The 26802-nt window shown below is 45.8% G+C and overlaps 1 protein-coding gene across 1 annotated transcript in view; it reads right to left on the reverse strand.

Moving 5' to 3' along the window:
* The window catches only part of LOC120046868 (endothelial PAS domain-containing protein 1-like), a 95004-nt gene that overhangs the window by 14585 nt on the left and 53617 nt on the right, over positions 1–26802 (reverse strand). Inside the window, exons 3-10 of the mRNA XM_038992443.1 lie at positions 22842–22990; positions 22261–22345; positions 15060–15172; positions 14653–14855; positions 10556–10662; positions 3530–3677; positions 2299–2507; positions 1381–1598 (exon numbers count right to left, since the gene is read on the reverse strand). Coding sequence (XP_038848371.1) covers positions 1381–1598; positions 2299–2507; positions 3530–3677; positions 10556–10662; positions 14653–14855; positions 15060–15172; positions 22261–22345; positions 22842–22990 — 1232 coding nt within the window. The remainder of the gene's footprint in view (positions 1–1380; positions 1599–2298; positions 2508–3529; positions 3678–10555; positions 10663–14652; positions 14856–15059; positions 15173–22260; positions 22346–22841; positions 22991–26802) is intronic.

Consider the following 26802-nt stretch of genomic DNA (forward strand, 5'->3'; position numbering starts at 1 on the left):
GACCTAGAATACGTGGACAACTACAAATACCTAGGTGTCTGGCTAGACTGTAAACTCTCCTTCCAGACTCATATCAAACATCTCCAATCCAAAATCAAATCTAGAATTGGCTTTCTATTTCGCAACAAAGCCTCCTTCACTCACGCCGCCAAACTTACCCTAGTAAAACTGACTATCCTACCGATCCTCGACTTCGGCGATGTCATCTACAAAATAGCTTCCAATAATCTACTCAGCAAATTGGATCACAGTGCCATCCATTTTGTTACCAAAGCGCCTTATACCACCCACCACTGCGACCTGTATGCTCGATTTGGCTGGCCCTCGCTACATATTCGTTACCAGACCCACTGGCTCCAGGTCATCTATAAGTCTATGCTAGGTAAAGCTCCGCCTTATCTCAGCTCATTGGTCATGATAACAACACCCACCCGTAGCACGTGCTCCAGCAGGTATATCTCACTGGTCATCCCCAAAGCCAACACCTCCTTTGGCCGCCTTTCCTTCCAGTTCTCTGCTGCCAGTGACTGGAACGAATTGCAAAAATCGTTGAAGCTAGAGACTTACATTTCCCTCACTAACTTTAAACATCAGCTATCTGAGCAGCTAACCGATCGCTGCAGCTGTACATAGTCCATCTGTAAATAGCCCACCCAATCTACCTACCTCATCCCCATATTGTTTTTATTTACTTTGCTGCTCTTTTGCACACCAGAATCACTACTTACACACCATCATCTGCTCATCTATCACTCCAGTGTTAATCTGCTGAATTGTAATTACTTTGCTACTATGGCCTATTTATTGCCTTACCTCCTCATGCCTTTTGCACACATTGTATATAGATTTTCTTTTTTTCTATTGTGTTATTGACTGTACGCTTGTTTATTCCATATGTAACACTGTGTTGTTGTTTGTGTCGCACTGCTTTGCTTTGTCTTGGCCAGGTCGCAGTTGTAAATGAGAACTTGTTCTCAACTAGCTTACCTGGTTAAATAAAGAAATATGTATATATTTTTAAACACACACGCAAACACACGCGCGCACACAAACAAGTATACACATCGTGACACATGCACACACGCACAAACAAATGCACACATCGTGACACACATGCAGGATCACACACACGTAGGCTACACAGGCACGAACACACACACACACACACACACACAATACATAAAAGTGGAAGAAAAGCTAGTAAAACAGGATTGTGGTAGAAGACGTGGTGAACAAGACAATAGATGACAGGAGAGTTCTGGAAGAGTTCAAGGAGAGTTCAAGGAGAGTTCAAGACGAGTTCTAGGAGAGTTCAAGGCAAGTTCTTGAAGAGTTCTAGGAGAGTTCTAGAAGGACACCAGGGCAGTAGTAGCTACATACCGTGGAATAACTGCTCAGGCTAGGGGGGGCAGTGCTGGGGGTGGCGCTGCCCGGTGTGGGGTTCTGGGGTACTGAGAAAGTGGCAGCCATTTGTTTGGACATGTCTCCTGCTGGGCAGGGTTTGTGGGGATCACTACCCAAGCCCTGAGGGGCCGGGGGGGGCATGGGAGACATCTTGGGGTATAGAGGAGGATGAGGCTCCTCAAATGGTGGCCTTCCTGTAGGACACAACCATGTAAACAGTAAATGGTTAGCATTCCTGTTTTCAAAGAAGTTATAGTATTATCTTAGACTACAGATGGTGTAATCTCGTCCACAAGCCAGCTCTCTCTCTCTGTCAAACTGTCTGGTTTCACAGCACCTCAGAACGGGACTTGACTGGAAGTCTATGGCAGGAGATGACGAAACAACCGCTGGTTTTAATTGGGTAATCTCTCAGTCCATCACCATCTAGCATAATCCTTAGAACCTCCCCCTACATGATGGCCTTCAAATCGCGAGCAGGGCAAGAGATATAAACAAGGAAGTGAGTTCAGAAAATCTAAAAGTACGCATCTTAGAAATAGTTTTCACATATAAACTTTATATGCCCAAACTCAGATTCAATTGGGCTTCCCAAAACCAATATGGTCAATGTCCTAGAAACATTTTTTATTGCCAATTATCGCCATTTTTCTAAGTCCCATCTAATACAGATGTAGTAGGCTTGGTCCCTCTCCCACCTCGATTTCAACCACATCAAGTCCCAGTTTGTTGCACAGTTATCAGGCTCTATGCACCATCAATTGGATCCTTGGGACGACGTTAGAGATGGCGCAGGTATAAGTGCATGGCTTTGGGGAGATGGATAGTAATGGGATGATACGGGGTTAAGGAGAGATCTAAAGTAGAATGGGAAATATTGGGGGGGATTCTGACCAAAGTCAAGGGTGATGATGGCATCTCCAGGTGTGGGGGCCAGTTGAGCAAGGTCCTCTGGCTCCTCTTTCAGTTTGGTGAACAGGATCTCCATGGGCTCTGCGGCCACCGCAGCACCACTCTGGCTGAAGAAGCTCTTCATGTTGTGTGGCTTGAACAGGGACTCAGTCTGGTCCATGGAGAAGATCATGGACTTGTTCTCCACGTCACTGAAAACCCACAGAGAAACAGAGGGATACCTCAGGGATGTGTTATGTTACCTACTACGACCCCTACGACCCCTTCGGTCTCAGCCTCCAGTATTTATGCTGCAGTAGTTTGTGTCGGGGGGCTAGGGTTAGTCTGTTATATCTGCAGTATTTCTCATGTCTTATCCGGTGTCTTGTGTGAAATTCTTTCTTTCTCTCTCTCGGAGGACCTGAGCCCTAGGATCATCCCTCAGGACTACCTGACCTGATAACTCCTTGCTGTCCCCAGTCCACCTGGCCGTGTTGCTGCTCCAGTTTCAACTGTTCTGTCTGCGGCTATGGAACCCTGACCTGTTCACCGGATGTGCTACCTGTCCCAGACCTGCTGTTTTCAACTCTCTAGAGACAGCAGGAGCAGTAGAGATACTCTGAATGATTGGCTATGAAAAGCCAACTGACATTTACTCCTGAGGTGCTGACCTGTTGCACCTTCGACAACCACTGTGATTATTATTTTTTGACCCTGCTGGTCATCTATGAACATTTTAACATCTTGGCCATGTTCTGTTATAATCTCCACCCAGCACAGCCAGAAGAGGACTGGCCACCCCTCATAGCCTGGTTCCTCTCTAGGTTTCTTCCTAGGTTCTGTCCTTTCTAGGGAGTTTTTTCTAGCAACCATGCTTCTACACCTGCATTGCTTGCTGTTTGGGATTTTAGGCTGGGTTTCTGTACAGCACTTTGAGATATCAGCTGATGTAAGAAGGGCTTTATAAATACATTTGATTTGATTTTCTAACAGATTAAGCTGCTGTACTACTGCAATACATTTGAAATAGCAGCCTTCCACAATCACTTCCTCCCCCCAATGTTGGACACTATGGGCCAGTTTCCTGGACACAGGTTAAACCTTGTCATGGACATCCTGGAGTAGGGTTAATCAGGGTATGTCCCCCTCTGCCTCCCTACCCAAACCTCACCATCTTAACCTCTGACCCCCAACACTTGACCCCTGACCCTTGACCTGAGACCGGTGACCCTACCTGAGGACATAGTTGACACAGACAATGCACTGCGGCTGGGAATTCCGGCTGTTGTAGATGACTGTGCCCTGAGTCTCCACCCACACGTAGCCTCCATGTTTGGCCAGCATACGATACTGTCCACTCACTGCCTGGCCTTTACTGCACACTGTACAAAGATGGAGAGAGAGATTAAAAAAAAGAAGTTTTTATTTAAACTTTATTTAACTAGGCAAGTCAGTTAAGAACAAATGCTTATTTCCAATGACGGCCTACCGGGGAACAGTGGGTTAACTGCCTTGTTCAGGGGAAAAATGACCGATTTTAACCAAAATAGATAGATAGATAGATAGATAGAGAGAGAGAGAGAGAGAGAGAAAGTATAATTCAAGCTGGATGGAGATGAATAGAAGAGGAACTCAGAGAGCAAGCAGCAGAGTGAAGAGCAGCGAGGTTCAGGTCAGGGTAAGACTAAGATAGATGTTGAAGAGGAGAACGTTTTAGGGGTGAGGAGAGAATGAGAGATAGAGAAGTACTGTATCAGGGTAGAGAAGAAGAGGAGTTGGCTCAAGTCCAGGGCTGGCTTGTAAAAGGAGCAGGCCAGGGGTAGTAGGGGTCCCAGGGCTGGCTTATGAAGGAGCAGGCCTGGGGTAGTAGGGTCATGCCAGGGCTGGTTTGTGAGAGGAGCAGGCCCGGGGTTGTAGGGTCCATCCCAGGGCTGGTTTGTGAGAGGAGCAGGCCCGGGGTTGTAGGGTCCATCCCAGGGCTGGTTTGTGAGAGGAGCAGGCCCGGGGTTGTAGGGTCCATCCCAGGGCTTGCTTGTGAAAGGAGCAGGCCTGGGGTAGTAGGGTCATCCCAGGGCTGGCTTGTGAAAGGAGCAGGCCCGGGGTCGTAGGGTCATGCCAGGGCTGGCTTATGAACGGAGCAGGTCCGAGCTCATAGGGGTCATCCCAGGGCTGGCTTGTGAAAGGAGCAGGCCTGGGGTAGTAGGGTCATGCCAGGGCTGGCTTATGAAGGAGCAGGCCCGGGGTCGTAGGGTCATCCCAGGGCTGGCTTATGAACGGAGCAGGTCCGAGCTCATAGGGGTCATCCCAGGGCTGGCTTGTGAAAGGAGCAGGCCTGGGTCGTAGGGCTGGATAAGAGTGAGTAAACACAGACCAGGGCTGCTCCAGGCCAGTCATGTTGCCGTAGAGACCCCAGCTGGCCACATAGAGATCCCACCTGCCCAGTGCATTCAGTCTGCCTGGGCTAACCACACCACTGATTGATTGATTGATGCCATTTTCATAGACTGCGACAAGGAGCCTGGAGCTCAGTTGACAGGTTGAGAGGAAAGGAGAACTAGACTCATAAAGGAGTCGAGCTGCTGGTACTAGCATTTACACACACACACACACACACACACACACACACACACACACACACACACACACACACACACACACACACACACACACAAACTCCCACAGAAGCCCACAGCACAACGCAACACACACACACACACACACACACAAAAACTCCCACAGAAGCCCACAGCGCAACACAATCCAGACCCACACTTCTCCTATTACAGAGAGAGGCTTTAATGATGTGTAAATGTCACTGGGGGACAGAAGCCATCTCACCGGAGGGCCTCATTACAGGAGCAATGTGGGACACCTGGTCCCCTGTCACTACAGACGCCCTGCGCTCCTCTTATCTCCCCAGTCACAGGTCAGCCCTAATGGGATTGAAGACATCTTAATACCGGCCCAGGTCCACAGAGCCATGATAATGAAATAAGGTGTGTTTGGAATTATATTCAGAACTCACATCTGAAATGTCATTTGGCTGACAGAGTGGCCTGGTGGGGTTTAGATGTGATGTGTGTGAGGGGGAGCTGGGGGCTGATGTGAGGGTACTGTGTGTGAGGGGGAGCTGGGGGCTGATGTGAGGGTACTGTGTGTGAGGGGGAGCTGGGGGCTGATGTGAGGGTACTGTGTGTGAGAGGGGGTGGGGGCTGATGTGAGGGTACTGTGTGTGAGGGGGAGCTGGGGGCTGATGTGAGGGTACTGTGTGTGAGGGGGGTTGGGGGCTGATGTGAGGGTACTGTGTGTGAGAGGAGTTGGGGGCTGATGTGAGGGTACTGTGTGTGAGAGGGGTTGGGGGCTGATGTGAGGGTACTGTGTGTGAGGGGGGTTGGGGGCTGATGTGAGGGTACTGTGTGTGAGAGGGGTTGGGGGCTGATGTGAGGGTACTGTGTGAGAGAGGGGGTGGGGGCTGATGTGAGGGTACTGTGTGTGAGAGGGGGTGGGGGCTGATGTGAGGGTACTGTGTGTGAGAGGGGTTGGGGGCTGATGTGAGGGTACTGTGTGTGAGGGGGGTTGGGGGCTGATGTGAGGGTACTGTGTGTGAGAGGGGTTGGGGGCTGATGTGAGGGTACTGTGTGAGAGAGGGGTTGGGGGCTGATGTGAGGGTACTGTGTGTGAGAGGGGTTGGGGGCTGATGTGAGGGTACTGTGTGTGAGGGGAGCTGGGGGCTGATGTGAGGGTACTGTGTGTGAGAGGGGTTGGGGGCTGATGTGAGGGTACTGTGTGTGAGAGGGGTTGGGGGCTGATGTGAGGGTACTGTGTGTGAGAGGGGGTGGGGGCTGATGTGAGGGTACTGTGTGTGAGAGGGGGGGGGGGCTGATGTGAGGCTACTGTGTGTGAGAGGGGTTGGGGGCTGATGTGAGGGTACTGTGTGTGAGAGGGGGTGGGGGCTGATGTGAGGCTACTGTGTGTGAGAGGGGTTGGGGGCTGATGTGAGGGTACTGTGTGTGAGAGGGGTTGGGGGCTGATGTGAGGGTACTGTGTGTGAGGGGGCCTGGGGGCTGATGTGAGGGTACTGTGTGTGAGAGGGGTTGGGGGCTGATGTGAGGGTACTGTGTGTGAGGGGGGTTGGGGGCTGATGTGAGGGTACTGTGTGTGCGGGGATCTGGGGGCTGATGTGAGGGTACTGTGTGTGAGGGGGTCTGGGGGCTGATGTGAGGGTACTGTGTGTGCGGGGATCTGGGGGCTGATGTGAGGGTACTGTGTGTGCGGGGATCTGGGGGCTGATGTGAGGGTACTGTGTGTGCGGGGATCTGGGGGCTGATGTGAGGGTACTGTGTGTGAGGGGGTCTGGGGGATGGTGTGAAGGTATTGTGTGTGAGGGGGACTGGGGCCTGATGTGATGTTAGTGTATGGTGTCTGGGGGCTGATGTGATGTGAGGGTTTTGTGTGTCTGAGGGGTTCTGGGGGCTGATTCAATGTGAGGGTATGGTTTATGAGGGGAGCTGGGAGCTGAACATTGCCTGAGGTGTTCTTTGTGTTTCAGAAGCTGGTGGACGTCAACATGGATTGTTTCATCTCTGGGCTGGTAAAAGCAATAACCATACACGAAACAGAGGAGAACAGGGCCAGAGGGAGGGAGAGGTGGACAGAAAGGAAATCAAGGTAACAGGATGGAAACTACAGGTGTTTGACTAGGGCCTGCTAGAGTAGCACAAACATAAACTACAGGTGTTTGAATAGGGCCTGCTACAGTAGCACAGACAAACTACAGGTGTTTGAATAGGGCCTGCTACAGTAGCACAGACATAAACTACAGGTGTTTGAATAGGGCCTGCTACAGTAGCACGAACATGAACACAGTTGTTTGAATAGGGCCTGCTACAGTAGCACGAACATGAACTACAGGTGTTTGAATAGGGCCTGCTACAGTAGCACGAACATGAACTACAGGTGTTTGAATAGGGCCTGCTACAGTAGCACAAACATGAACTACAGGTGTTTGAATAGGGCCTGCTACAGTAGCACGAACATGAACTACAGGTGTTTGACTAGGGCCTGCTACAGTAGCACGAACATGAACACAGTTGTTTGAATAGGGCCTGCTACAGTAGCACAACCATAAACTACAGGTGTTTGAATAGGGCCTGCTATAGTAGCACGAACATGAACTACAGGTGTTTGAATAGGGCCTGCTATAGTAGCACAACCATAAACTACAGGTGTTTGAATAGGGCCTGCTATAGTAGCACGAACATAAACTACAGGTGTTTGAATAGGGCCTGCTACAGTAGCACAAACATGAACTACAGGTGTTTGAATAGGGCCTGCTACAGTAGCACAAACATGAACTACAGGTGTTTGAATAGGGCCTGCTACAGTAGCACAAACATGAACTACAGGTGTTTGACTAGGGCCTGCTACAGTAGCACGAACATGAACTACAGGTGTTTGAATAGGGCCTGCTACAGTAGCACAAACATGAACTACAGGTGTTTGAATAGGGCCTGCTACAGTAGCACAGACAAACTACAGGTGTTTGAATAGGGCCTGCTACAGTAGCACGAACATGAACACAGTTGTTTGAATCGGGTCTGCTACAGTAGCACGAACATGAACTACAGGTGTTTGACTAGGGCCTGCTACAGTAGCACAAACATGAACTACAGGTGTTTGAATAGGGCCTGCTACAGTAGCACGAACATGAACACAGTTGTTTGAATCGGGTCTGCTACAGTAGCACGAACATGAACTACAGGTGTTTGACTAGGGCCTGCTACAGTAGCACGAACATGAACTACAGGTGTTTGAATAGGGCCTGCTACAGTAGCACAAACATGAACTACATGTGTTTGACTAGGGCCTGATACAGTTGCACAAACATAAACTACAGGTGTTTGACTAGGGCCTGCTACAGTAGCACAAACATGAACTACAGCTGTTGGAATAGGGCCTGCTACAGTAGCACAAACATAAACTACAGGTGTTTGACTAGGGCCTGCTACAGTAGCACGAACATGAACTACAGGTGTTTGACTAGGGCCTGCTACAGTAGCACAAACATGAACTACAGGTGTTTGACTAGGGCCTTCTACAGTAGCACAAACATAAACTACAGGTGTTTGAATAGGGCCTGCTACAGTAGCACAAACATAAACTACAGGTGTTTGACTAGGGCCTGCTACAGTAGCACGAACATGAACTACAGGTGTTTGACTAGGGCCTGCTACAGTAGCACGAACATGAACTACAGGTGTTTGAATAGGGCCTGCTACAGTAGCACAGACAAACTACAGGTGTTTGACTAGGGCCTGCTACAGTAGCACGAACATGAACTACAGGTGTTTGAATAGGGCCTGCTACAGTAGCACAAACATGAACTACAGGTGTTTGAATAGGGCCTGCTACAGTAGCACAAACATGAACTACAGGTGTTTGACTAGGGCCTGCTACAGTAGCACGAACATGAACTACAGGTGTTTGAATAGGGCCTGCTACAGTAGCACGAACATGAACTACAGGTGTTTGAATAGGGCCTGCTACAGTAGCACAAACATGAACTACAGGTGTTTGACTAGGGCCTGCTACAGTAGCACGAACATGAACTACAGGTGTTTGAATAGGGCCTGCTACAGTAGCACAACCATAAACTACAGGTGTTTGACTAGGGTCTTCTACAGTAGCACAAACATAAACTACAGGTGTTTGAATAGGGCCTGCTACAGTAGCACAAACATAAACTACAGGTGTTTGACTAGGGCCTGCTACAGTAGCACGAACATGAACTACAGGTGTTTGACTAGGGCCTGCTACAGTAGCACGAACATGAACTACAGGTGTTTGAATAGGGCCTGCTACAGTAGCACAGACAAACTACAGGTGTTTGACTAGGGCCTGCTACAGTAGCACGAACATGAACTACAGGTGTTTGAATAGGGCCTGCTACAGTAGCACGAACATGAACTACAGGTGTTTGAATAGGGCCTGCTACAGTAGCACGAACATGAACTACAGGTGTTTGAATAGGGCCTGCTACAGTAGCACAAACATGAACTACAGGTGTTTGACTAGGGCCTGCTACAGTAGCACGAACATGAACTACAGGTGTTTGAATAGGGCCTGCTACAGTAGCACAAACATAAACTACAGGTGTTTGACTAGGGCCTGCTATAGTAGCACGAACATGAACTACAGGTGTTTGACTAGGGTCTTCTACAGTAGCACAACCATAAACTACAGGTGTTTGAATAGGGCCTGCTACAGTAGCACGAACATAAAAACCCATCTACATTTTCAGTCTGCTTCTTCTGTGTTTCATTTCACCTAACAATCTGCTAGGAAACAGATTCACAGTTTTAATAGTTTGCGGAGAAAGGGAAGTACTGGTGTTCAGACTGCATTGTCTTGTTCTGTCACACACCAGCACGGTTACTGTAAAGCATTGTCTTGTTCTCTCACACACCAGCACGGTTACTGTAAAGCATTGTCTTGTTCTCTCACACACCAGCACGGTTACTGTAAAGCATTGTCTTGATCTCTCACACACCAGCACGGTTACTGTAAAGCATTGTCTTGTTCTCGCACACATCAGCACGGTTACTGTAAAGCATTGTCTTGTTCTCTCACACACCAGCACGGTTACTGTAAAGCATTGTCTTGTTCTCTCACACACCAGCACGGTTACTGTAAAGCATTGTCTTGTTCTCTCACACACCAGCACGGTTACTGTAAAGCATTGTCTTGTTCTGTCGCACACCAGCACGGTTACTGTAAAGCATTGTCTTGTTCTCTCACACACCAGCACGGTTACTGTAAAGCATTGTCTTGTTCTCTCACACACCAGCACGGTTACTGTAAAGCATTGTCTTGTTCTCTCACACACCAGCACAGTTACTGTAAAGCATTGTCTTGTTCTCTCACACACCAGCATGGTTACTGTAAAGCATTGTCTTATTCTCTCACACACCAGCACGGTTACTGTAAAGCATTGTCTTGTTCTCTCACACACCAGCATGGTTACTGTAAAGCATTGTCTTATTCGCTCACACACCAGCACAGTTACTGTAAAGCATTGTCTTATTCGCTCACACACCAGCATGGTTACTGTAAAGCAGAAGATGAGATATAAGGTCCTCAACAGATGGTTGAGACATTCCCAACCACTTCACAATCTGTTGATGGGCCTTAAGGCAAGAGGAAGAAGTCCCTTTGTCAGCACCGGGGTTGCAGTGTAGTCAGTCTTTGTGTAGACACTCACGGTTCTGGTGGCTCTTGGTGACACTGTCAGAATCGAGGGCGTGGTACAACTCATAGACAGAGCAGCCCAGCAGGTCTTCAGGACTGTAGCCCATCAGCTCAGTGACTCTGCAATACACAGAAATACAGCCAACCGTTAACTCAGCCAACACCACTTTTCTCTGACTCTGACTCTGACTCTGACACACACACACACACACACACACACACACACACACACACACACACACACACACACACACACACACACACACACACACACACACACACACACACACACACACACACACACAGTCTCTCCTCTACCACAGCCTCTCTCCTCTACCACAGCCTCTCTCCTCTACCACAGCCTCTCTCCTCTACCACAGCCTCTCTCCTCTACCACAGTCTCTCTCCTCTACCACAGCCTCTCTCCTCTACCACAGTCTCTCCTCTCTCTCTCTCCTCTGCCAGTTTCTCCTCTACCAAAGCCTCTCCTCTCCCTCTCTCCTCTACCAAAGTCTCTCCTCTTCCACAGTCTCTCCTCTTCCACAGTCTCTCCTCTACCACAGCCTCTCCTCTCCCTCCTCTACCACAGTCTCTCCTCTCTCTCTCTCCTCTGCCAGTCTCTCCTCTACCACAGTCTCTCCTCTCTCTCTCTCCTCTGCCAGTCTCTCCTCTACCACATCCTCTCCTCTACAACAGCCTCTCCTCTCCCTTTCTCCTCTACCCCAGTCTCTCCTATACCACAGTATCTCCTCTACAACAGTATCTCCTCTCCCTCTCTCCTCTACCTCTCTCCTCTACCATAGTCTACTCTACCAGTCTCTCCTCTACCACAGTCTCTCTACCACAACAATAGTAAGGATCAGATAGCTAGGTAATAGTCAACAGGCATGGGACTCCTAGAGCATTACCCACTGGGAACACACTGTTTGCATCAAAGTTGCTTCCATGTCTTTTCAATGGAATTCCGTTGAACCAACGTGCAATAAATGTTGAATTGACGTCTACCGGCCAGCCAGCCAGACTGGAGGACAAATATGTCCTTCCTCACTGCTTTACACCCACACACCGGTTGTGTTGTTTATGTGATTGAGTGATTTGGGTTTCAATGTGTTTTTATCTCTGAGTGATATGTTTTTACCTCTGAGAGATGTGGATTTGGGTGTTAAGTACAGTAGAGAGCTCTAAACTCTCCCAATGATGCCTGCATAATCTTCAAACAGAAGAATAGGGATTTTTTGTGTTCTTACATGTCAAGGCTCTGAAAACCTGGGCTGTTAGTTAACCCCAACTAAAGCACCACTGCTGAAATATAGTTAGGTAACTCAACCTTGAGTAAGAAAAACAGCTGGTGGACCTCAATCATAGGTACTTAATATAAAATCATAGACATTTCTTAAAAAGTTAAAACAACGATGTAGACCTTAGATTAACACATAGTTTCCATATTGAAAAAGCAGTAATAATGATAATTGCAAGTTTATGGGCCAAGTAGCCTCAATCAAAGTAGCCTCAATCAAAGTAGCCTCAATCATTAAACTGTTTTCTTATCCTTGCAGGTGCAACGGTTCAAAATCTGTTGAGACCCGAGCAAGACGGAAAGTTAAATTGAAGTTTAAACCAACATTACATAAACATTTCTGAGTTCCTTCTCTTTTTTCCAGCCTTTCCCCTCTCCTCACGGGCGGTCCAAGAGCAACCCGTGCTGTGCCAGTTGGGAACATCAACCATGACCACTAATGAGCATAATGACGTACGCAAGGCATCATGGGCTGTCGCCTCATTTGCGTAATTAGAGTCGATTTGCGCAAGGATTAAATAAATACAAAATTTGAGAAAAGTAAAAAGGGGCCTCTGTTTCACAGGAAGGTACACTCTATTCTAGGAAGGAATCTTTTGTCTTTGCATGAGTGCTTGATCAGATTACAGCCGAACCCGACCGGTGTGGTTTTTAGCACTAGCAGCTAGGAGGATGGAATGTTTTTCTCTACCGGTGAGACATTGGCTCTAAGATGGCTGCCGTGTCTGTGACGCAGTTGGCCCAGAGGGGACAGCAGACACTCCTAACGGGGACATCGATCATCACAGGGACATGATGGTAGGACTTGGACTTGTCACTATTGTCACAGTTGTCATGGTGACATGCTGCTTTGGTTGCAGTGGTGATGGGTGCATAGCGCTCTCTTTGTGTGAAGTGCCCAGAGAACATGTTGTGGGTAACCTCTGGCGCTCTTTGATGATGTCGTGCGATGCAAGTCATTCTTGATGTTTTTTTCTCTCTGGTCCTGCCAAACCAAACATGTTCAGTCAGCAGATCATTATCCCGGCTTGTTTGCATGCTTGTGTGTGTTTGTGTATGTTTGCACAATTTGTCGTTCAGTGACAGCACTTCATTTGGGGTTTTACCAGCCTGCTACTGCTTACGATTTACATTATAAATGTGTGTCTGAGTCTGTGATCATATATGTCTGTATGAGAAGGTACTTTATGCATGAATATGTACAGTTGAAGTCAGAAGTTTACATACACTTAGGTTGGAGTCATGAGTCTTATTTTTCAACCACTCCACACATTTCTTGTTAAAACGAACCATAGTTTTGGCAAGTCGGTTAGGACATCTACTTTGTGCATGACACAAGTAATATTTCCAACAATTGTTTACAGACAGATTATTTCACTTATAACCCAATGTATCACAATTCCAGTGGGTCAGAAGTTTACATACACTAAGTTGACTGTGCCTTTAAACAGCTTGGAGAATTCCAGAAAATGATGTCATGGCTTTAGAAGCTTCTGATAGGCTAATTGACATCATTTGAGTCAATTGGAGCTGTACCTGTGGATGTATTACAAGGCCTACCTTCAAACACAGTGCCTCTTTGTTTGACATCATGGGAAAATGAAAATAAATCAGCCAAGGCCTCAGAATAAAAATGTAGACCTCCACAAGTCTGGTTCATCCTTGGGAGCAATTTCGAAATGCCTGAAGGTACCACGTTCATCTATACAAACAATAATACGCAGGTATAAACGCCATGGGACCACGCAGCCGTCATACTGCTCAGGAAGGAGACGCATTCTGTCTCCTAGAGGTTAACATACTTTGGTGCGAAAAGTGCAAATCAATCCCAGAACAACAGCAAAGGACCATGTGAAGATGCTGAAGGAAACAGGTACAAAAGTATCTATATCCACAGTAAAATGAGTCCTATATCGACATAACCTGAAAGGCCGCTCAGCAAGGAAGAAGCCACTGCTCCAAAGCTGCCATAAAAAAGCCAGCCTACGGTTTGCAACTGCACATGGGGACAAAGATTGTACTTTTTGGAGGAATGTCCTCTGTTCTGATGAAACAAAAATAGAACTGTTTGGCCATAATGGCCATCGTTAAGTTTGGAGGAAAAAAGGGCAGGCTTGCAAGCCGAAGAACACCATCCCAACCGTGAAGCACGGGGCTGGCAGCATCATGCTGTGGGGGTGCTTTGCTGCAGGAGGGACTGGTGCACTTCACAAAATAGATGGCATCATGAGGATGGAAAAATATGTGGATATATTAAAGCAACATCTCAAGACATCAGTCAGGAAGTTAAAGCTTGGTCGCAAATGGGTCTTCCAAATGGACAATGACCCCAGGCATAGAAGTAAAAGTTGAAATATATCATTCTCTCTACTATTATTCTGACATTTCACATTCATAAAAAAAAGTGGTGATCCTAACTGACCTAAGACAATTTTTACTCTGATTAAATGTCAGGAATTGTGTAAAACGGAGTGTAAATGTATTTGGCTAAGGTGTATTTACACTTCTGACTTCAACTGTATATGAGGATGTTACTATGCATATACAGTATGGAGAGGGAGTGTATGCCTGTGTGTGAGTATGTGAGATGGTTTGTGTGTGTTCCCTGCTGTTACTGTACTGTAAGCTAACGTTCCGTCCCTTCTGCCAGTGTGTGTGTGTGTGTGTGTGTGTGTGTGTGTGTGTGTGTGTGTGTGTAAGTATGTGAGACTGTTTGTGTGTGTTACGTGTCATTACAGTCCTGTAGGTGAGCTGTGTGTCCCTGCTGGGAGTGTGTGTTAGTGTGTGTGTATTTATCTGACAGTGTGTGTTACCTGTTGTCACAGTAGGTGAACTTCATGTCCATGCTGTGACGGCTCAGGAAGGTCTTGCTGTCCAGGGGTGTGTCAATGTTGGAGGGGTGGGGGATGGGCTCACACATCATCAGCAGGCAGGTGAGAGGAGGCTCCTTGAACCCACACAGCCCATGAGGGGCGCAGCTGTTGTACACCTTCAGGTGGCCCGTGCAGTGCAGAACCTAAGAAAGCAGAGGAGACACACTTATATGAACAATATTTTATATAAGAACTATTATCTGTAACATCTGATATCACCTCAATGATGCAGTACGGTCCTCTTCTGAATAAACAACACAGAATTTACAACCAATAGTAAACAAGCCAAGTAGAGAGTTGTTCATGAGTAGTGGTCTTGGCATCTTCTGTTAGTTCCATGGACTCACCTTCCAGCTGGCTGATTTCAGGTTGACAGTGCGTCCTCGGTTTGTCACTGTGCACTTCATCCGCATGAAGAAGTCTCTCTCAGTGCTGAAGGCTTTCCCCTTTGTCCCAGTGCCTGTGAACAAACATACACAGATATTTTTCACCTTCATTTTCCAATCACATGCTTGCGATATCACAGTTGTTGTGTGAGGTCAAGGTTTCGGTTTCTTACACTCCTCCCTGTCCCACGAAGGTGCATGCAAGCACACACAACGGACTCTGCCCCATGTTTCTGACATATCTGGAGCAGCAACTCAGTCCAAAAGGGCTGATCGTAAAGCTGTCAGTGGTGACATCATCTTTACACATTCAGACTCTTTTTTTAACACTCCTTGTTATTGCATTTCCATTTTTATTTTCGTGTGTTGCACTTGCATTCAGTAGCGTCTGAATAACATGATTATGAAGGCATACATGTATGAAAGTTTGTATACTTATTTAAAATGTATATAGTTCTGTCCTGATGTTCTTGTCTGTTAATGTTCTGTATTATGTCATGTTTTAGATTTTGTGTGGACCCCAGGAAGAGCAGGGCTGCTTCAGCACTAACAAGAGGGGATCCTAATAAACGTGTAAATACTAAATTCGCCACAGGCTGCAGCCAAGCCATTACATCACAAGGTGAGAGTTCAGCCCTCGGACACTAGCCGCTAGCCGTTGAGCAAGACAGAGCCTTATGGGTCCAGCTAATAATAAGGAGTGTTAAAGGGGGGCCCCGTGACGGGGGTGGTGCCAGGGAAAGGTCTGGCATGGCTGGCAGTACGTGTGGACACAACAGCAGCGCCCGCACTTCCACCAACCTTACCATCCTCCTTCATCATTATATAGCTGTTCATTTAGTGTAATTACGTCATTATATAGCTGTTAATTTAGTGTTATTACGTCCTTACATCATTGTATAACTGTTTATTGTACAATGACAAGCGTTCAGAGGGTAGTGGAGTAGTGTTTATAGCCTGGAACTTGAAGTTATGTTAATTATTTGTTGTGGGTGCAATTTTACAACTTCTACTTAACGCATTAGGACCTCCAGATTCTTATTTATTTCACCTTTTTTCGACAGGGAGTCATGCTGAGACTAAGGTCTCTTTTACAGATGAGCCCTGTATACATATAAATACACATCAATATACACTATACACATAAGTACACATTCATATACACGATACACATCAATATACATGCCAATATGTACAATACACATCAATATTCATATCAATACACATCAGTATACACATCAATATACATACATATACACATTAATAGACATCAATAAACACTATAGACATCAATATACACACAGTATACATCAATATACACATTAATATACAGTACATCAATATACACTATACACATCAATATACATGCAAACACAATATAGACATTAATATACACATCTACACACATCAATATTCAGGGCTGTACCCAAAAATCCACCTCTCTAAAAACAAGTCTCTCACTGTTGCTGCCTGCTATAGATCGCCCTCTGCCCCCAGCTGTGCTCTGGACACCATATGTGAACTGATTGCCCCCCCATCTATCTTCAGAGCTCGTGCTGCTAGGTGACTTAAACTGGGACATGCTTAACACCCCAGCCATCCTACAATCTAAGCTTGATGCCCTCAATATCACATACATTATCAATGAACCTACCAGGTACCACCCCGAAGCCGTAAACACGGGCACCCTCATAGATATCATCCTAACCAACTTGCCCTCTAAATACACCTCTGCTGTTTTCAACCAAGATCTCAGCGATCACTGCCTCATTGCCTGCATCCGTAATGGGTCAGCGGTCAAACGACCTCCACTCATCACTGTCAAATGCTCCCTGAAACACTTCAGCGAGCAGGCCTTTCTAATCGACCTGGCCCGGGTATCCTGGAAGGATATTGACCTCATCCCGTCAGTAGAGGATGCCTGGTTGTTATTCTTTTTTAAATTCCTTCCTCACCATCTTAAATAAGCATGCCCCATTCAAGAAATTTAGAACCAGGAACAGATATAGCCCTTGGTTCTCTCCAGACCTGACTGCCCTTAACCAACACAAAAACATCCTGTGGCGTTCTGCATTAGCATCGAACAGCCCCCGTGATATGCAACGTTTCAGGGAAGTTAGAAATCAATATACACAGGCAGTTAGGAAAGCCAAGGCTAGCTTTTTCAAGCAGAATTTTGCTTCCTGCAACACAAACTCAAAAAAGTTCTGGGACACTGTAAAGTCCATGGAGAAAAAGAACACCTCCTCCCAGCTGCCCACTGAACTGAGGATCGGAAACTCTGTCACCACCGATAAATCCACTATAATTGAGAATTTCAATAAGCATTTTTCTACGGCTGGCCAGGCTTTCCACCTGACTACCCCTACCCTGGTCAACAGCACTGCACCCCCCACAGCTACTCGCCAAAGCCTTCCTCATTTCTCCTTCTCCCAAATCAAGTCAGCTGATGTTCTGAAAGAGCTGCAAAATCTGGACCCCTACAAATCAGCCGGGCTAGATAATCTGGACCCTTTCTTTCTAAAATGATCTGCCGAAATTGTTGCAACCCCTATTACTAGCCTGTTCAACCTCTCTTTCGTGTCGTCTGAGATCCCCAAAGATTGGAAAGCAGCTGCGGTCATCCCCCTCTTCAAAGGGGGGACACTCTTGACCCAAACTGCTACAGACCTATATCTATCCTACCCTGCCTTTCTAAGGTCTTCGAAAGCCAAGTCAACAATCAGATTACCGACCATTTCGAGTCCCACCGCACCTTCTCCGCAATGCAATCTGGTTTCAGAGCTGGTCATGGGTGCACCTCTGCCACGCTCAAGGTCCTAAACGATATCTTAACCGCTATAGACAAGAAACAATACTGTGCAGCCATATTCATTGACCTGGCCAAGGCTTTCGACTCTGTCAATCACCACATCCTCATCGGCAGACTCAATAGCCTTGGTTTCTCAAATGATTGCCTCGCCTGGTTCACCAACTACTTCTCTGATAGAGTTCAGTGTGTCAAATCGGAAGGCCTGTTGTCCGGGCCTCTGGCAGTCTCTATGGGGGTGCCACAGGGTTCAATTCTTGGGCTGACTCTTCTCTGTATACATCAATGATGTCGCTCTTGCTGCTGGTGAGTCTCTGATCCACCTCTACGCAGACGACACCATTCTGTATACATCTATACATCTTTGGGCACCCTCCAGACGAGCTTCAATGCCATACAACTCTCCTTCCGTGGCCTCCAACTGCTCTTAAATACAAGTAAAACTAAATGCATGTTCTTAAACCGATCGCTGCCTGCACCTGCCCGCCCGTCCAGCATCCCCACTCTGGACGGTTCTGACTTAGAATATGTGGACAACTACAAATACCTAGGTGTCTGGTTAGACTGTAAATTCTCCTTCCAGACTCACATCAAACATCTCCAATCCAAAGTTAAATCTAGAATTGGCTTCCTATTTTGCAACAAAGCATCCTTCACTCATACTGCCAAACATACCCTCGTAAAACTGACCATCCTACCGATCCTAGACTTCGGCGATGTCATTTACAAAATAGCCTCCAATACCCTACTCAATAAATTGGATGCAGTCTATCACAGTGCCATCCGTTTTGTCATCAAAGCCCCATATACTACCCACCCCTGCGACCTGTATGCTCTCGTTGGCTGGCCCTCGTTTCATACTCGTCGCCAAACCCACTGGCTCCAGGTCATCTACAAGACCCTGCTAGGTAAAGTCCCTCCTTATCTCAGCTCGCTGGTCACCATAGCAGCACCCACCTGTAGCACGCGCTCCAGCAGGTATATCTCTCTGGTCACGCCCAAAGCCAATTCCTCCTTTGGCCGCCTCTCCTTCCAGTTCTCTGCTGCCAATGCGTGGAACGAACTTCGAAAATCTCTGAAACTGGAAACACTTATCTCCCTCACTAGCTTTAAGCACCAGCTGTCAGAGCAGCTCACAGATTACTGCACCTGTACATAGCCCATCTATAATTTAGCCCAAACAACTACCTCTCCCCCTATTGTATTTATTTATTTATTTATTTTGCTCCTTTGCACCACATTATTTCTTCTTTGCACATTCTTCCACTGCAATCTACCATTCCAGTGTTTTACTTGCTATATTGTATTTACCTCGCCACCATGGCCTTTTTTTGCCTTTACCTCCGTTATCTCACCTCATTTGCTCACATTGTATATAGATGTATTTTTATACCGTATTATCGACTGTATGTTTGTTTTACTCCATGTGTAACTCTGTGTTGTTTTATGTGTCGAATTGCTTTGCTTTATCTTGGCCAGGTCGCAATTGTAAATGACAACTTGTTCTCAACTTGCCTACCTGGTTAAATAAAGGTGAAAAAAATAAAAAATTAAACACTACACACATCAATATACACATTCATGTGCATCCATATACACATCAATTCACATCAATATACAACAATATACACGACACACATCAATATACACAATAATATACATCAATATACACATCAACACATCAATATACACATCAATATATATATATATATATCTATCAATATATACTACACACATCGATATACATCAATATACACTATACAAATCAATATACACTATATATATAAAGTATCAGTCAAAAGTTTGGACACACCTACTCATTCAAGGGTTTTCTTTATTTTACTATGTTCTACATTGTAGAATAATTGTGAAGACATCAAAATTATGAAATAACACATGGGATCATGTAGTAACCAAAAAAGTTTTAAACAAATCTAAATATATTTTATATTTGAGATTCTTCAAAGTAGCCGCCCTTTGCCTTGAAGACAGCCCTAACCTTATTTACATAAGTATTCAGACCCTTTGCTATGACACTGGAAATTGAGCTCAAGTGTAACATGCTTCCATTGATCATCCTTGAGATGATTGGAATCCACCTGTGGTAAATTAAATTGATTGGACCTGATTTGGAAAGGCAAACACCTGTCTAAATAAGGTCCCACAGTTGACAGTGCATGTCAGAGCAAAAACCAAGCCATGAGGTCGAAGGAATTGTCCGTAGAGCTCCAAGACAGGATTGTGTCGAGGCACAGATCTGGGGAAGGGTACTAAAAATATTATGCAGCGTTGAAGGTCCCTAAGAACACAGTGGCCTCCATTCTTAAATGGAAGAAGTTTGGAACCACCAAGACTCTTCCTAGAGCTGGCCGCCCGGCCAAACTGAGCAATCAGAGGAGAAGGGCCTTAGTCAGGGGGGTGACCAAGAACCCGATGGTCACTGTGACAAAACTCTAGACTTCCTCTGTGCAGATGGGAGAACCTTCCAGAAGGACAACCGTCTCTGTAGCACTCCACCAATCAGGCCTTTATGGTAGAGTGGCCAGACGGAAGCGACTCCTCAGTAAAAGGGACATGACAACCTGCTTGGAGTTTGCCAAAAGGCAACTTAACACTCTCAGACCATGAGAAACAAGATTCTCTGATCTGACGAAACCAAGATTCAACTCGTTAGCCTGAAGGCCAAGCGTCACGTGGCAGCATCATGCTGTGGGGATGTTTTTCAGAGGCAGGGACTGGGAGACTAGTCAGAATCGAGGCAAAGATGAACGGAGCAAAGTACAGCGAGATCCTTGATTGAAACCTGCTCCAGAGCGCTCAGATTCTCAGATTGGGGCGATGGTTCCTCTTCCAACAGGACAATGAACCTAAGTACACAGCCATGACAATGCAGGAGTGGCTTCAGGACAAGTCTCTGAATGTCCTTGAGCCCGGACTTGAACCAAATCTAACATCTCTGGAGAGACCTGAAAATAACTGTAGCAATTCTCGCCATTCCAACTTGACAGAGCTTGAGGGGATCTGCAGAGAAGAATGGGAGAAACTCCCCAAATACAGTGTCAAGCTTGTAGCGTCCTACCCAAGAAGACTTGAGGCTGTAATTGCTGCCAAAGGTGCTTCAACAAAGTACTGAGTAAAGGGTCTGAATACTGTACATTTGATATTACAGTTTTTTAGGTTTTTAAAAATTAGAATAAAATTCAAAAAAACTGTTTTGGCTTTGTCATTATACTATTTAATACATTTTAGAATAAGAATGTAACCTTACAAAATGCGGAAAAAGTCAAGGGGTCTGAATACTTTCCAAAGGCACTGTATATATTATACTATAGAACACTCCATGTGCAGAGCGTGTGTGTATCTAATTCAGTGTCCACCCAAAGACAGTATGACCTTTCTGCCAATCTCAGAGACACACACTGCTGTGCTCCTCTCCTCTCTCTTATTATTATCTAACCCTGACCCTAACCCTAACTCAGAGAGACACTGTGCTGTGCTCCTCTCTCTTATTATTATCTAACCCTGACCCTAACCCTAACTCAGAGAGACACTGTGCTGTGCTCCTCTCTCTTATTATTATCTAACCCTGACCCTAACCCTAACTCAGAGAGACACTGTGCTGTGCTCCTCTCTCTTATTATTATCTAACCCTGACCCTAACCCTGACCCTAACCCTAACTCAGAGACACTGTGCTGTGCTCCTCTCTCTTATTATTATCTAACCCTGACCCTAACCCTGACCCTAACCCTAACTCAGAGACACTGTGCTGTGCTCCTCTCTCTTATTATTATTATTATTATTATTATTATTATTATTATTATTATCATCTAACCCTGACCCCAACCCTAACTCAGAGACACTGTGCTGTGCTCCTCTCTCTTATTATTATTATTATTATTATCTAACCCTGACCCTAACCCTGACCCCAACCCTAACTCAGAGACACTGTGCTGTGCTCCTCTCTCTTATTATTATCTAACCCTGACCCCAACCCTAACTCAGAGAGACACTGTGCTGTGCTCCTCTCTCTTATTATTATCTAACCCTGACCCTAACCCTGACCCTAACCCTAACTCAGAGACACTGTGCTGTGCTCCTCTCTCTTATTATTATTATTATTATTATTATTATTATTATCATCTAACCCTGACCCCAACCCTAACTCAGAGACACTGTGCTGTGCTCCTCTCTCTTATTATTATTATTATTATTATCTAACCCTGACCCTAACCCTGACCCCAACCCTAACTCAGAGACACTGTGCTGTGCTCCTCTCTCTTATTATTATCTAACCCTGACCCCAACCCTAACCTTAACCCTAACTCTTTCACATGAACAAAGAGAATAATTACCGGTTTTCAGACTGAGGTTCTCGCGAATCTCGTCGTGGTCGCAGGGGTGGGTGAAGTCAAAGATGCTTTGTCCGGTCAACTCCACCTGTAGAGACACACATATGGTGTCACGCCAGCAAGAACACAGACAGGGCCAACCCTTTGTTACATTGTGGTAACACCACTTCAGCCAAACCAAAGAGACTAGTAACACCTGCATTCAGTCACAGTAAAGAGGTTATGAAGACTGTTGCTCTCTGAGAGCCTTGGTTATCAGAGAGACCAGCAGTGAGAAATATAGTAGACAAAGCTGACGGTGTGAGAAGTGAGGGAGGGGTGGAGGCCTTCTGCCCTACGTAGCTACAGTAGATAGTGTGTTTGAGGCAAACAAGCCTCTGACAGGGCTGACATTTCACACGGCTATGAGAGACATCCCCAGCTACAGCCAGTCTCTGCCTGTCTGTCTGCCTGTCCGCCTGTCCGCCTGTCCGCCTGTCCGCCTGTCCGTCTCCAGGGAAAGAGTACTGGATGTATTGTACATAAGAAACAACCCCATTATGTATGATTACATAATGTTTCAATCATGTAATGTTTCTGCTCACCTGTGTTAAGCCCATTAACTTGTTGACGTTTTCTGAGAGGAAGATCATGTCGCCATCCGATGTAACCACAGTGACGAACCCCTCCAGTGACTTCAAATACATACAGTCCATCTGTCTGTCCTCCTCTGACTCTGCACTGTTGGGGCAGGCTGTGGAAAACACACACGTCAGATGTGCAACATTATATAACTGTGTGTGTGTGTCGAGCTTGTTATCCTTCTTGAAGCTCTGGCCAAGGTCCAAAACAAAATTCATACTGCATCTCTAAACACTCCCAAATCGCCTGACCTTCCCTTGGTTGCTTCCCGCACACACACACACACACACACACACACACACACACACACACACACACACACACACAAACAAACTTGAGAAAGGCTGTTGCTTTAATGGCGTCTGTCTTAAGGCACACACTAATGAGTTAGCCTAAACCTTGAGACAAACATTCCACAGTACACTGAAAGTTCATGATATACTAGCCAGTAGCTAAATCAAATGAAGCAACACAACCCCAACAATATTCTGCAGTCAGCACCACGTTTCTTGAAGCCAAGTGAGAAAATAGAGATCATGTTAATTTGGCATGGGCTGAAAAGGGAGGCACCAGAACGACTACAGAGTCCCAATGAACAAAACGTGACTCCATGCTGGGGGGGGTCGGAAGCCTGTGATTCCTCCAGTGTGCTTCCCTTAGATAAGAGCTGTTCTCAAGCCCTACGGGGGGGGGGGTTTGGCTCAGCATGAGAATGAGGCCCCAGGGGAGCAGCGACTTTCTCATGGGTCCTTGGCTGATGGGAGATTCAACTCCACAGGACCACCTTTGGCCTGAACACAGGGATTTTGCGTCAGTAGTTTTCTTCCCTATGATTTTGAGTAGAACGTTTGGGATTCTAATAACTCCCATTTTTGAGCTGTACAGAGACAGAGAAAAAGCTCTTACGAAGGCCTTGAGGCTGATAAATAAAGAGCAGTAATACTATCAAGAGCAGTGTACGGTTTTCTTCTATTTTCTCAGCTGTACAGTGACATAACATGGTTAAATGTACATTAATAGGTACAGTATAATCAACATCACAATGAATGACTAATAGTTTCAACAAAAGCACCGATTGTAAGTCACATGATGCCATATCTTGCATCGTTTAATGTAGTGTGTACTGTATCCACCTACGGATCTGAGCTCGGAGGACTTCCTCTTGAATGTTACATTTCACCCCATGTCAGAATCACTGCAGCTCAGTGCAAATGCAACAAATTGAACCATTGTAGGGGTGTTGGTGAGACAATGTCATGGCAGCTACATACTTTAACAGGCAGCCTGCTTCTGTTGTCAAATAAGGCTGGTGGTTTTCGTTAAAACTGAGAATGTTAAATCAAGCTTAATTTAATCTTTATCCCTGGGAATATCTGAAATTGACTCAATCAGTCAATCATTCATTCAGTGTCATAGTGGCTGTCTGAGGGCCCAGTGTGTCAGTGTCCCAGAATCACATGGGCTGCTCTTAAAAAACACAAGTGTTTCCCTACTGCTGTGTGTGTGTGTGTGTGTGTGTGTGTGTGTGTGTGTGTGTGTGTGTGTGTGTGTGTGTGTGTGTGTGTGTGTGTGTGTGTGTGTGTGTAGGCGAGGGGGAGTTGCATGGCGCCGGGGCAGGTCTGTGTTATGGCTGAGTTGAGAGAAGGAGCGTCAGCCTTACAGTGGCAGCAGCCGGGCTTTCCACTGAGCGCCTTAATATCTCGCTCTCCATCCAACTCCAATCAGAAGCAACAGACATGCAGATAAGATAATCGTCTGTACCATCTCCCCTCTACAGAGCTATTCCATCCCTCTCTCACTCCCCTTCCACTACTGTCTCTCACCGCCCCACTCCAGCATATTCTGAACCCATACATTCCATCTCATTTGCTGTATCGCTCACCTTCTAACTGTCCCGAAAACACCTATAGGTAGAACACCTTCTAAATGGCCCTAAAACACCTACAGGTAGAAAACCTTCTAAAGGGCTCTAAACCACCTATAGGTAGAAAACCTTCTAAAGGGCTCTAAACCACCTATAGGTAGAACACCTTCTAACTGTCCCGAAAACACCTATAGGTAGAACACCTTCTAACTGGCCCTAAAACACCTACAGGAAGAACTCCTTCTAACTGGCCCTAAAACACCTACAGGAAGAACACCTTCTAAATGGCCCTAAAACACCTACAGGTAGAAAACCTTCTAAAGGGCTCTAAACCACCTATAAGTAAAACACCTTCTAACTGGCCCTAAAACCCCTATAGGTAGAACACCTTATAACTGGACCTAAAATACCCTAAAACACATATAGGTAGAACACCTTCTAACTGGCCCTAAAACATCTATAGGTAGAACACCTTCTAACTGGCCCTAAAACACCTACAGGAAGAACACCTTATAACTGGCTCTAAACCACCTATAGGTAGAACACCTTCTAACTGGCTCTAAACCACCTATAGGTAGAACACCTTCTAACTGGCCCTAAAACACCTACAGGTAGAACACCTTCTAACTGGCCCTAAAACATCTATAGGTAGAACAGCTTCTAACTGGCCCTAAAACCCCTATAGGTAGAACACCTTATAACTGGACCTAAAATACCCTAAAACACCTATAGGTAGAACACCTTCTAACTGGCTCTAAAACACCTACAGGAAGAACACCTTCTAACTGGCTCTAAACCACCTACAGGTAGAACACCTTATAACTGGCTCTAAACCACCTACAGGAAGAACACCTTCTAACTGGCTCTAAACCACCTACAGGTAGAACACCTTATAACTGGCTCTAAACCACCTACAGGAAGAACACCTTCTAACTGGCTCTAAACCACCTACAGGAAGAACACCTTCTAACTGGCTCTAAAACACCTACAGGAAGAACACCTTCTAACTGGCTCTAAACCACCTACAGGTAGAACACCTTATAACTGGCTCTAAACCACCTATAGGTAGAACACCTTCTAACTGGCTCTAAACCACCTATAGGTAGAACACCTTCTAACTGGCCCTAAAACATCTATAGGTAGAACAGCTTCTAACTGGCCCTAAAACCCCTATAGGTAGAACACCTTATAACTGGACCTAAAATACCCTAAAACACCTATAGGTAGAACACCTTCTAACTGGCTCTAAAACACCTACAGGAAGAACACCTTCTAACTGGCTCTAAAACACCTACAGGAAGAACACCTTCTAACTGGCTCTAAAACACCTACAGGAAGAACACCTTCTAACTGGCTCTAAAACACCTATAGGTAGAACACCTTCTAACTGGCCCTAAAACACCTACAGGAAGAACACCTTCTAACTGGCTCTAAAACACCTACAGGAAGAACACCTTCTAACTGGCTCTAAAACACCTACAGGAAGAACACCTTCTAACTGGCTCTAAAACACCTATAGGTAGAACACCTTCTAACTGGCCCTAAAACACCTACAGGAAGAACACCTTCTAACTGGCTCTAAAACACCTACAGGAAGAACACCTTCTAACTGGCTCTAAAACACCTATAGGTAGAACACCTTCTAACTGGCCCTAAAACATCTACAGGTAGAACACCTTCTAAATGGCCCTAAAACCACCTATAGGTAGAACACCTTCTAGCTGGCTCTAAACCACCTGTAGGTAGAACACATTCTAAAGGGCTCTAAACCACCTATAAGTAAAACACCTTCTAACTGGCCCTAAAACCACCTATAGGTAGAACACCTTCTAGCTGGCTCTAAACCACCTATATGTAGAAAAATGCAAAACAGATAAATCTAAACAAGCCTAATTATCTTATTGAGTGAATTCACTTAAAATGTGTTTTTTTTTCTTGTTTCTTTGTACCAATCTTCTTTTAACTAACTTATTTTAACTAAGGCATAATACTAGTAGTTGATCTTATTTCAAAATGTTTTACCTTAATCATCTTATAAGATATTTAGGCTTGCTTAGATT

The sequence above is a fragment of the Salvelinus namaycush genome, chromosome 4 (genome assembly GCF_016432855.1).
Source record: "Salvelinus namaycush isolate Seneca chromosome 4, SaNama_1.0, whole genome shotgun sequence".
Taxonomy (NCBI): Eukaryota; Metazoa; Chordata; class Actinopteri; order Salmoniformes; family Salmonidae; genus Salvelinus; species Salvelinus namaycush.